The sequence below is a fragment of the Canis aureus genome, chromosome 1 (assembly GCF_053574225.1).
Source record: "Canis aureus isolate CA01 chromosome 1, VMU_Caureus_v.1.0, whole genome shotgun sequence".
Lineage (NCBI taxonomy): Eukaryota > Metazoa > Chordata > Mammalia > Carnivora > Canidae > Canis > Canis aureus.
The window spans coordinates 82,323,474-82,336,590 of NC_135611.1; the positions used below are offsets into that span (position 1 = coordinate 82,323,474).

Here is a 13,117-nt window from a genome sequence, read left to right on the forward strand (position 1 = left end):
CAGGAGGCCGCAGCGGGGCCCAGCGATTGGCGGAGGAGCCCCTCGCCATCCCCCAACGCCCCCGCCCTCGCGCCCGGCCCCGAGCCCCGGCTCCGAGCCCCGGCCCCGCAGGCGCGTGCCAGTGCGCGCGCGGGGCGCGCCCTGGGGCTCCCGGGAGTCACACCCACTTTCCTTATTAGGGCAGTCAGACGCCCGGAGCCGGCGGCGGGGGCGCGGGGGTGGGGCGGGGAGCCCTGGGAGGCGACAGCCGAGGGCGCAGCCACAGCCTCAGCCGCCTCTGAGCGGCAGGAGGGAGCTGCGGTCGCTGCGCACCCGCCGGCCAGTTTCCCGAGACCCGGCTTCTCTCCGCGGGGCGGAGATCTTCCTCTGCACCCCGCTGGGTACCCCTCGCCCAAACCTCTCGGGAAGACATGGAAGAATTTTTGCAACGCGCCAAATCTAAACTGGTAAGTTGGCGGAACAAGGCTGTGTGCGTGCGTGTGTGCCTGGGTGTGTGTGTGTGTGTGTGTGCGCGCGCGCTCGCTGATAAGAGGAAAGGGCATTGCAGCAGAGAAGGAAGAAACAACTTTGCCACTTAGTTGTCAGTGTGTGCGGGCTATCCGCTGGAAAGAATCTCTGGAACTCTGGTCCATACAGCTGGCAGCCTGTCTCCCGAATCCTTCCCCAAAGGCAGGTGAAGTGCTGAGCGGGGGAGGGGGGGGGGTGCTCAGCCAGGCAGAAGTTGGGTTCTGTGTGTCCAGCTTCGGTTCTTTGGCCTGAGGTCGGAGGGGATCTAGCCAACCTGCAATTTTCTTCTGAAGCCTGGAGGGTTAATGGGTGTGGTGCTCCTTTCCAAAACGAGCCCAGCCCTCTGCAGATGCAGTAGGTGTAAGTGTGAAGGGGTGGGGGGTGGGGGGTGGGGGGGTGGGGGAGGAAGGATCCCTTAGAACTATATACTTCAGCAGAAGGCGGTGGCAAAGCTAAGGCAGAAGTTAGAGTGCTGGCTAGGAAAGGTATGTGGGGCAAATGCGCAGTTCACCCGGGCGGCCCTCACAATGAGCTTGCTCCAGTGCAGGAGTGAGGGATGCTCCAGTGTGAATCCTGTCTCTCGGTCCCCTGTTCAGATCTGTCATTTGGGCAGAGGCAGAAGGGAGAAGACCCAACTGTTGCTGATGATATGCGGTTTGCCAGACTATTGTTCTCCAGTGAGGAGATCAGCATGTTGGCCCATGTGCTGCCCAAAGAGTGAACTGTAATTTTATTGTGTGTGTTGACAGTTGCTACACATTCTGGAACAACAGATTCTAGCAGCTTCCTAATTCCAAACTGTTTTGGCTTTCCAGCAGAGCAGTAATAAACATAATGGAAGTGTTTCTGTTTCCATACTTAGGAAAAAGCCTCTGCTCATTTAGAAGCAATGTCTTTAATGAACAGTGAAAGTACCTTTCATGGGCCTGGCATAGGAGGAAATGCATAATTTATTATGCCTTTAACCTTTAAACCTTCATAGAAGACAAAATACAAAGTCTGCATTAAGGTGACATCTTGATCACAAGGCAGGCTATTTGCAGGGTTATCACAGTAACTTATTTATGCTTGCGCAACAAAGTGTAGACTCAGGTGTGAATCTTACAATGATTTAACTCTGTCTTTCGAAAGACCATTAGAGTTGATTAATGCTAAGGTAAGTGTTTTGTTTTCTACCTTAAGTCTCCCAGAGAGTCAAATGTTTGTGGTGATTTCAGAATTGAGAAAGTTGGTGGTCATGTGGTCATTTCTGTGTTTATGGCTGACCTCCTTATAGTTTTACTTGAGTATATGAAGGAAAATTGTGATTTCAGAAATTGGATACATTTCTGATAGTGTAGGTAAGCTCTCTGTTTTTTTTTTTTTTTTTTTTTTTACCTAACATTGAGTGAGAAATGGTCAAAAAGGAAAGTCCATCGTACCAACTTATTTACTTATTTTGTTGGTGGGTAAAAATGAATGACCAGTGATACATCCAGATTTAGATCATGCCTGTGTTCCTGTGTTCCACTCCTGAAACATGTATTTTAGCAATAAACCTTTAGATTGTGTTATCTGATGTGAGCAAGAGATTTGCCTCCTTTCAGAAGAACAATTGCTGGAATGGAAAAATCTCCTATTTCAGAGCAATCAGTTGAAAGTAATGGGTAAGTTTATTTACCGAGTCCCTTCATTAGACGAGCAATTTGCTCTACATCATTAAAAAAAAAAAGACAGGAAAAAGAAGTGGTTGCTTGAAATACTGCTCCTAGTTTCCTGTGTTAGCCAGAAGAACAATTACTGCTAATTTTGCTTTTTCTTTGAATAGGTTTCTTGCTAGAGATTACAGTTAGTCTTTCATATTCAACCACAGAAAAGATGTTTTGTTCACTTTTGGTGTCACATTTCCCCTGACAAATGATATTTTCTAAGTAAATAAAATTTTTACTTAATTTACTACATTAACTCTAGTAGTAGATAACCTTTTGCTTTAGAGGATAGATAATCTTTGTTTTGGAGGAAAAAATTAAGTCAATTATTATGACATTCATTTGTGAGAAGTATATTCATAGTAAATGAGTACTATTAAAAATATCAGGCTAATACTTTGGGAAACATTTTAAGGAGAAGAAAATTATGCTGGCTTTTATTTAAGCCTGATTAGACCAGAATTAGTTAGAATTTAGGTGTTATGGTTAAGCTGTTTTCCATCAGAAGTTAATATAGACTTATCCGCATGATACCTTTGAAAAGTCTAGCTGGCAGGTTTCTTTCCTACCTACTTGACTTCTCGCTTTGATATTTTGTAGTCACGATGTGTATCTTTTAATAGTTTGAAATAGTCCATGTCCTCTCCAAAGTCCTAACATAATCTCACCATCTTTGGAACTAGCTAATTCCAATAGACTATAGAAATTTTAAGCTGCAAAATGGAGTAACTACTAGTCATGGATAAAATTTCCAGTGATCAAAACTTTGAAGAAAGAGTGCTTCTTTTTTTCCTTTTGACTAGGAGCATTTATTATTCATCTGTCATTGTGAGGCGAGAAGAAGCTCTCCCATTCTAGGCCAGGCCTCTTTTTTTTTTTTAAAGATTTTATTTATTCATGAGACACATACACACACACACACAGAGAGAGAGAGAGAGAGAGAGAGGCAGAGATATAGGCAGAGGGAGAAGCAGGCTCCCTGCGGAGAGCCTGATGCAGGACTCGATCCCAGGACCCCGAATCCAAGGACCCTTGGGATCACGGCCTGAGCCAAAGTTAGATGCTCAACCATTGAGCCATGCAGGTACCCCCAGGCCCTGGTGTTGATCAGAAATCTTTGAGGCGGAAGGGACATTTTTTAGTTTTATCAGGTAGTTTGGAGCTTATGTCTGTTGTCTGTTGAAATTGGGGGAGCATGCTGTCAATTCTCTTTCATCCCTGTCTGCTCCTGCTGATCCTTAAACTAAGGCAGATTCACTGCCATAATTCCATCCCTCTTTCCCTAAATCTCTCCTTCCAATACACACCCTTCCTTCCTGAGAATATGCTATATTCATCAGAAATGGCAAAAGCAGACCCCCAAGTGTGGCCTCAGTAGGATTGCCTCCTGGCACTCAAATGCTTCTCTAGAGGGCCTGCCTTTTGCCTGCTTAGGACATGCTTGGGTGCTTAGATCTTCTTGGTAAAAAACCTTAGCTGACGGTGGAGGGCAGCAAGAGAAGTGGTCACTTACTGTGAGCGTGGTCTCCTGAAATGGCACCTCTTGACAAATACAGAATGACAGATAGGAAATTAACCCAGTGAGGTTAATTGTCAGGACAGTCGAGTAAGCAGTAGGAGAGCAAGACCCCCGAGACAGTAGAGAGCTGATCAAAGAGTGATGCTTTTTACCTGGGTGCATTCCCCTGATGTGAGCACTCAGCTATGTTTCTGATCTGTACACTCACTGCTAGAACTCGAAATGAGGATAAAAACCCGTTTTCTTTTTCTTCTGCTAGTGCCCACCTGGCTTTGCTTCCACCTGCCCGTTCAGAGCTGGAATAGGGGCAGAGATCAAATGCTATAGTTCTAGGCTCATCCTGAAGTTTTAGCTATGCTTTCCATTTTTAGTTATGCCATTTCTTTGGTGGTGTCTTAGTTATTCTTAGTTGTAGCATTTCTATGATAAGAAAAATTGAGGGAGGGAGAGAATGAGGGCTCCCTGCCTTAGGCTGCAATTTGGGAAATGTCCTACCATGTCATAGTGGTCAGCTCAGAAAAGCATTCAGGCCAAGATGACCTCATGGTGGCAGTAAATGGTCCAAATTCCAATGAACTTTGTTGGGGGTGGCAGTGGGTGGGGGAAGAAACAAATTAAAAGAAGAATCAGAGTCCTGGGGCTCTGGCTGGTGGGAAACCAAGGTCCCCACACTCGGTAGCCTGGCTACTGAGCCCCTCCCACTGCCTGGACCCCAGCAGCTGATGAAATGCAAGCAGCTGCTAATGGGTGGGTGGGTGGGGGTCACTACCATCCACATGCCCTCAGATATAGATCACTAGCCAGCCTTGGGGGATGGAGGAGTGTCAGCTGCCACTGGAAGGATCCAGGGCACATCTCTGTCTCAGGAATGCGTTTTTCAAAGACAGGGTGGAGATAGGATCACCACTACAGTGTGAGGAACGCATCTGTCCCTCCCGCAGAGACAGCTGCAGGTGAAGGGCTTTGTTCTGCAGTGGGTATTAGTCAGCACATGGCGTTGTAGAGCAGAAAAATTCTGGGTGACCTAAATGTCAACTTAGATTCCGTGGTACGTGGTATAAAGACCAAGAAAGCACATTCAGAACCATAAAAGAACAACCACATTTAAGTTGTAGAGGAGATGAGGCTTTTAAAAAGAAAGAGAAACACGGCAGTGTTTGCAGAGTCATCATCTGGATTGGAAGTTGGAGGAACATACTCTTGATTCCTTTACAAGAAGAGAAGTTAGACATGTCAACAAAAAGCGTCTTTAAAGTGGCCGTTGCAGATATTTTGAAGGGCCCACTGTGGTGAGGAGTAGCGATGGAGATGGAGCTGCTGTCAGAGCAGTTTCCTCTGGGGTGCTGAGCTCATTCTGATCACAGCCCACGGGATCAGCTCCCTCCCCATCATAAGCCAGGGTTGGTGCACTTGAGACTTTGCCAGAGCACTGGTGAGCAGGAAGGAGACTCAGGAATCCAAGGAGAAAAGAGCCCTTGCTTGCTTTAGCCCTGGAGTCAGCTCCATTTCTCACATCTAGAGCTCTCAGACCCGGACCTGTGGATTATTAGCCCCAGGGTCCATGGAGAAGAGTCAGACTTTTTTCGGTGTAAAATCTCACAGTGGATTGGTCTGCTTCAAAGGTAAAGAATTGGTGGTCACTGTCATTCAGATCGCACCTTGGGTCTTAGAGGACGTGATTAGGTGAGCAAGGGCACCGTTGAATGAATGACTTGGGAATATTTTATGTTAACTGGGTAAAAAGATGACAGCTATGGTATAACCTGCTTATTTCTTTTGTCGCACTTACTTAGGCAGATATTAACCTTGTCTGGGGTTTGGTGTGCTGGTCTACAGAGCTCCTATAAGCAATGGTGGCTTGGTGATGGAGGTGTCACTCTTTGTACATTGACTCCTCCCTGGAGTGCTAGCTGAGCAGACAAAAGGGTGAGGGAGAACTACCTGGGTCTGGATGAATGCTGTGAAAAGGGAAAGAACATCTGGGGACCAGAGAAGTGAAGTGCATATTGCCTTAGTCACTGATTCTGTTTGGACCCTGGGGATTATGGTAGAGTCATAGAGTTTGGAGTCATCTTTGAAAAGAAATGAGGGAAGGGCAGGACTGACATACTCAGGAGGCAGCATTCACATTGAGTTTGATATGACTGGCACCCTCTGGGTTTGTGCAGTACACAACCTGCGCAATCATACATGGCTTCCCTGCCCCAAGTCTAAAGTAGCCTACTCAGAATCTCTGGCAATGTGCCAAATCCATTTCTGGCTGACCCCTGTGTCTTTGAGCTTTGGTTTCCAGGAGAAGGTAGCATTTCTCCAGAAAAGATCCTGGGAGGCAAACTGGGTACTAGATTGCTCTGAAAAATCAGACCCACAAAATCTGGGTTGGAAAAACTAACCTGATAACACGGTCTTTGGGTTTTTAATCTGAAAAATGGGATATTGATACCACTTTGCAGGTTTGTTGTAAAGCTGAAATACTATATCTACAGCCCTCAGCACAGAGCCTGGAACAGTGGCTGCTTCCCTCCATTTGTCCCAAGCTGGTCATTTTCTGCAGTTCCTTACCTCAGCGAATGGCATTACTATCCATCTGGTTCCTCCAGCTGGAAACTTCCTTCTCCTCCACCTCATCCCCACCCACCTTATCCCAGGCATCACTAAGTCATCTGGATGACTGTAATGGTGGGCTCACCAGTCTCCTGTAAACCACTCTCCCACTGCTGCCAGAGAGATAATCATGAAAGCACCTTTTGCACCTCTGTAAACCTCATGACGCTTCTATTGCTCTTAGGAAAGGAGCATTTAGTATCCTGGGATCTGACCCAGTGTGCTCCCCAGCTTCTTTGGGCTTCTCCTCCTACCTGATATAAATAACTCCTACCTTTCCTTCAGGTTAGGTAAAGAAGGGAAGTCTTGCTGAAAGAACTCTTCCCACTCCATCTCTTTCACTTCATGGGTATAAGTTGGGTTTTGAGTAATGACTTTAGATCATTTATCTCAGCTTGTCATTATATCTCTATTGGGCATGTTTGTTTGATGAATCAGAGTAAAAAACAGGTCTCTGTGTGGTTTTGTTCACCACCTATATCAGGGCCTAGTGTAATGCCTGATGGTTAGTAAGTTGTTTGTTTTGGCAGTTAATCATGCTGTATTATCGTTAATGAAGTACAAAGAGCCTTCCAATTATGTCACCTAGAGATCCTTTCACCCGTTGCTCTGTTTGATTGTTCTGTTTGGTTTGCCAGTGTCCAAATAAATCTGAATGGCATCATTCACTTTGGCGAGGGGATCAGGGCAGCAGATGGTATAAGCATCATGGGGTCACCAGATGAGGGATTCCTTTCATGCTCACAAAGATCTTTCTCACTTTGCACAACTTGTACTTGCAAAATGAAGACTAGCAAAGCAACACTTAGTGTCGCAGAATAGACAGAAATTCTCTTTGGTTTTGTCAATGCTGTGATGACCTCCATTAAGATACAGAGTAGGCTATCAGTTTGGAGCTTGCAATTAATGAATTGCTGCATGCAGATCTTCTTTCCTTCATTTCCTGTCAGGGAGTAATTAAGCCTGTTCCTTAGAGAGAGATGAGGGAGGACATTCTCTCAGCTTATGGGGACCAGGAGGTAGACAAGGAGCAAACACATTGGCCTGTTATTCTAGCATCTAAAGCTTTGGAGCTGCAACAGGCTTCAGATGCTTCCTGGGATTGTGAGCCATGCCTGTGCTAGACACAAAAAGAGCAAAGTGTTTTTAGAATGCATGAAAACGTAGGGCAAGAGCCTTGCACAAATCATAACCCGTTATAGTGACTCAATAAAAATTAAGAAGTGATATACACAACTGAAGAATTATTGAATTCTGCATCTGAAACTAATGATGTACTATATGTTGGCTAAATTTGAATTTTAAAAAGAACAAATTAATAAATGGATGGGCAGGTGCAAACTCCTCATGATTTGAATCTGACGAAGGGCTGGTGACAGTATGTGCAAACCCAGGTTCTTTTATTAGAAGGAGGGGAGAAACATTAAGGTCGAGTGCCATCCAGCACTTTGCACAAAGTGTGTACCTCATACAAAATGTTACTACAAACTAATGAGGCTAGTTTTTATGCATGATGGTTTGGAATCTGCAAATACTGGTTGAATCAAAGCATGAATGGATTGTAAAGAGGCAAGGAAAGGAATGGGCCACTAAAAGCCTCTACAAAATCACATTGGGTAGATCAGCAAACAGAGTTTATTAGTGCCTTAAATCCTCCTCTGTGTACTTCAAAGACTATAAATTATACTTCCCCAATCCCAACTACCTCACCAAGTCTGCCCAGCCCATTCTGCTTCCTCTGGACCAGTACTAATTTCATGAGAGAGGTTGGCTTTTCAGAGTCCTTGGGAGGAAAAGTGCAAGGCATTCCAGACTAGTCTCATTAGTATTTCTGCCCAACCCTGACACTGCAGACCTCATGCATGGGATAAACCCATGCATTGTCCAGAAGCAGACTCCTTGTCTGACCAGCATGATCATGGTCCTCCACTTCATCTAACTCTCAGGGATGTGACCAGACTTACCCAGGTGCTCTTATTAGCCTAAGATGCAAGAGTCTTTTGGAAATGATGGTGTCCAGAAAAATTGCATATTTTTGGCTCCATGCATTTTTATTTTTCACTTCTTGCTTTGGCTGTCAGGAAGCTCAAAGCTATATTGATGCTTACCCCCTTAGCCTAGTGTTTTTGTAGTAAGTTTTTCCTATTTTTATTGCTTAGTTTCTACATTGTTATAACTTGTTTTAATGTGATTTTTTGCTTAATTTTATTTTTTTAAATTACAAGTACCTTATTCTTTTGGACCCTGGCAAGAATAAATAAATACATTTTACAATAATGTTTATTACCATGAACATGTTTTGGCAACAGGTCTAGTGTAATTCAGGGTTTATGTACTCACTTTTAGGAATTAGCTTTTTTTGTGATTGCAAATATTGTGTGAGAGCTTCAAAACAAGTAGTTGAAATCAGGCATCAGTCAACACAATCAAAACTGTGTATTTGTTCTCATCCTTAAGGACTGATGCCTTCCCGGGAAGCAGCAGTAATCACACATTGCTGTAACCTGAGCCTGGAGCCCAGGATGTAGCCCATGGTAGAAGCTGCCAAGCCTAAGTAGGAAGATTTGGGAAGAGTTTCACAGAGTATTTTTGGATTTGGAGGAAGCTTGGAGATCCTCTTGTCTTCCCCATCCCTTCTTTCCCCTAAATGCAGTATGGCATGGTGGCTAATGGTGTGGACCCTGGAGCCAGATGCCTGATTTCAAAGCCTCACTTTGCCAGTTTTATTTACTGGTCAGGCAGTCTTAGTTACTTAGCCTTGATGAGTCTCGATTTCTCATCTATAAAATGAGAACAAAATTAGCACTCCTCTCCATAGGGCTGTTGCAGGTGTTCATGTCCTAGGATGAGAACGTGATCTGTATCCATAGTACGAAAAACATGAAAGGGATCACTGGTGGACAAGAGAGCAAGGAAGCCCTACTGACATTGCACAGATACAGGGATAATTCTTAATTCTTTTTTTTAAAGATTTTTTAAAAATTTATTCATGAGAGACACAGAGAGGCAGAGAAATAGGCAGAGGGAGAAGCAGGCTCCCTTTGGTGAGCCTGATGTGGGACTTGATCTCAGGACCCTGGGATCATGACCTGAGCTGAAGGTGGACGCTCAATCACTGAGCCAACCAAGTGCCCTGGGACAATTCTTACTTGTTAGATTTTTTTTTTTTTTTTTTAGCTTGCCTAAAATTTGGTGAATATCTGTCTTCCCCCTAAGAGATCTGTTTTTTTGGCTTATTTTTTTTTTTTTCACTGAATGTCAACAATGGTCTTGGGAGGTAGATATTATTCTCCTTTTGCAGTTGAGGAAATAGCCTTAGCAAGTCAGGAAGTTTGCCCACTTCCCACTGCCAATGAAGAGCAGAGATAGTGGGGTGCCTGGTGGCTCAGTCAGTTAAGTGTCTGCCTTTGGCTCAGGTCATGATCTCAGGGTCCTGGGATCAAGCCCCGCATTACCTGCTTCTCCCTCTTCTACCTGTTTGTGTTCTCTCTTGCTATCTCTGTTACTATTTTTCTCTCTGTCTCAAATAAATAAATAAAATCTTTAAAAAAAAAAAGGAAGAAAAGCAGAGCTAGAGTTTGCTCCCAGATCAGCTGACTCCAATTCCAGGACTCTCTTCTAATAGCCTAAGTGCCTCTCCCCACCTGATCTCCTGGAACACTTCATTCCCTTTAAATTAAAAGTGAACAACTTGACAGGTTTATAGGAGGAGTGGATGGTAAGTCCACTTTGACCTGAGAGAGGTTTATTTCTTTGTGTTGACCACTTTATATTAAAAACCCTCTGGACAACTGAGTAATCAACTAATATTATTGAGAACCCGCTATGAGAAAAGTATGTCGCTCAGCCGTCTCTGATTTGGTTGAACAATTTGGGAGACATTTCTCACTGTATACCCATACAAAAGGAATATAAAAGATAGATAAACTATTTGGAAAATTGGCATGTGATTGGCTTTTACAATGGTCAGAAATATAGTGGGAATTTAGTGAATTTTTAAAGAAGAGAATACATTTCAAAAGAAAGTTTGAAATTGTCCCTTACTGTCAAGGTTGTTGGCACAACTTTTGGTTTTGCAGATTTCTTCATAGGCCTCTTGCCGGAGGCCTTAAGGATTAGTTTGACAGATTGACTGATTGATCGATTGATCATACTCAGTGGGGTGACTCACCCCAATGACATAGCTAAAGAGGAAAAGAGCTGGAGTCCAGACACAGTTCTCAGTAGTACCAAGTCTGCTTTTTGTTCTTGAGTCTTCAGGCTTAGCAGCACCCCTGAAACTGCTGGCTATATTTAAGACATATATAGGAGTGAAGGAAAGGAAAAGAAGGAAAAGAGGGGAGGTAGAAGTGGAATTGGAAGGAAGCTAGGAGAAAAAAGAAGGAGAAAAGGATTTTAGGGGGGGGAACACAGAGAGAAGTGGTGAGGCATAGAAGAACATCCTTCCCAAACCCAGGTTGCAATGAGTGGTAGACCCAGCACTTCCTGTTTCTGGAGTTCACTCATCTGGCGACTTCAGCCAACCTTAAGTCCCTTGAAAGGTAGAATTATGCAAGATCAGCTTTCCCTTAGGCAGCCAAAACTGACTATTGAAAACATATCTTTATGAATACATAAAGATGTGTGTGTAGAGGAATATGATGCAGCCATAAAAAAGATGAGATTGTGTGATTTGCAACAACATGGATGGACCTAAAGGGTGTTATGCTAAGTGAAACAGGTCAGTCTGAGAAAGACAAATATTATATGATTTCCCTCATGTGTGGGAACCAAAAAACAAAACAAGTGAATAAACAAACCAAAGGCAGAGTCAGACCTATAAATACAGACAATAAGTTGATGGTTGCCAGATGTTAAGGGCATTGGAGGGATGGACAAAGTGGGTGAAGGGGAGTGGGAGGTACAGGTTTCCAGTGCAGGTATGAATAAGTCATGAGAATAAAAGGTGCAGCAGAGTATACGGTCAGTGGTATTGTAATAGTGGTGTGTGGTGACATATGCATAACTATGTCACAAGCGTAGCTAGTGGTGGGCACAGCATAATGTACAGAGCTGTTGAATCACTATGTTGTATACCTGAAATTAATGTAACATTATGCATCAACTATACTCAAATAGATAAATTTTAAAAAAGAAAGCATATCTTTAAAGTTAGTTCTTTCCTCATAGGAAAATCCCCCAAACTCTATCCCTGAGCCTATTTGTGAGCCTATTTGTGTAAAACACTCAAGAGCAATGCTGGAAACATAGCAAAGATTCACAAATGTTAGCTTTCTCTCTCTCTCTCTCTTTCTCTCTCTCTCTATCATCATCATCACTTAGTTTGTACTTTGACAAAATATTCACAAGCTTGATTTTCTCAAAGCACGGTGATGGAAGAAGAGGTTGCCAAAGACTGTAATTTCTGGTAACTTACAATGGAGGAATTGCACAAATAAAACCAAAATCAAACAGAACTTATCAGAAGCAGACCCAGGCCCTCGCTAAGTGCCATTTCATCTGGGATAGGGTTAATAGTACTAAGCATCTGCACGGTGTCTGGGGCTGTAACATCAGTGACGTAAAGTACATCATTGATGGCCACAGTAATAACCATGAATAATCAAAGAAGAAAGACCATTAAGCACAGTGTCCTGTTTAAGGACAAAGGTGGGGGTGTGCAAGCAGTTTCAGAAAAATTTCTAATTCAGGGGATCCCTGGGTGGCTCAGCAGTTTAGCACCTGCCTTTGGCCTGGGGCGCGATCCTGGAGTCCCGGGATCGAGTCCTGCGTTGGGCTCCCGGCATGGAGCCTGCTTCTCCCTCTGCCTGTGTCTCTGCCTCTCTCTCTCTCTCTCTCTCTGTGTCTATCATGAATAAATAAATAAATCTTAAAAAAAGAAAAGAAAAATTTCTCATTCAGATTAATTAAAACAGAAAAAAATAGAAAGGAATTGTCACATGGAGGGTAAGCTTTGGTTGTCCAGAAAAGTGCTTGCACAGGAGACCTCGTTCTTAAGGGAAGCCAGATATGTGAAATGTCATGGTTTTTATAACAAGCGATCATGAGTCAGGAGGGAGGGCGATGGTGCTAAAAATGTGAGCCTGATGTGAGGAGGCAGAAATAGGCTTGTGGCATGTAGAATGTACGAGAAATCCCGCTCCCTGCTCCCATCCTGAGTTGAGAATTAATTCTGGTTCTGGACTCCACAAAAAAGTTGCAGCAGTGACCATGAGCCTGTAAAATAATTCCCTAAGAACAGTCCAAAAGGGAAGGGTGGCTGATAGACTTTCAATTATTTGAAAGGTTTTTGTGGGAGAGTTCCCATTCCCAGAGAGCATTTCTTTCTCTCATAATAAAAAGAATAAAACAAAAAATAAAACAGGACTTTTAGAATAAGTGGCTTTTGTCAAAAAAAAAAAAAAAAGAAGAAGAAGAAGAAGAAGATGCCCATCAATTCAGTAAGGTCCAGTTGTTTTGTTGTGAACATTATCAATCAATTAATTGAAGGTGCAAAAGAGAAATGTGCATGCTTGTGTCTTGCTCCCCAAAATGTAAAAAAAGAGAAAAAGCAGAAGTTCATCCTGAATGTAAAAGTGTTTTGTTCACCTTTGCACTCGTCATAGACATTTTCCCCAACAAGTGGCCGGTGGTGCTGGCCAGATCAGCACCTGGCTCCGGAAAGACAGAAGTGTCACAGCAGGTGCACAGATCATCCGCTCCCTTGCCGTGGGTATGTCTGAAAGGACACATGCTGTCTGCTCCAAGGGAAGGCAGTGTCCCTGGACCCTTCTCTAGGGAGGCAAGGGGACAAGTTGCT

General features: G+C 43.8%; 1 protein-coding gene across 5 annotated transcripts in view; it reads left to right on the top strand.

The window, feature by feature from the left end:
• Positions 1 to 228: 228 nt before the first annotated feature.
• The window catches only part of PRUNE2 (prune homolog 2 with BCH domain), a 257,322-nt gene continuing 244,433 nt past the window's right edge, over positions 229 to 13,117 (top strand). For 4 of the 5 annotated variants that reach the window (XM_077906426.1, XM_077906434.1, XM_077906417.1 and 1 more), the window contains exon 1: positions 231 to 446. In XM_077906426.1, the coding sequence (XP_077762552.1) occupies positions 411 to 446 (36 nt within the window). In that variant the 5' untranslated portion in view covers positions 231 to 410. Of the gene's footprint in view, positions 447 to 13,117 lie in introns of all 5 variants that reach the window. The other variant, XM_077906451.1, reaches the window with a different exon arrangement.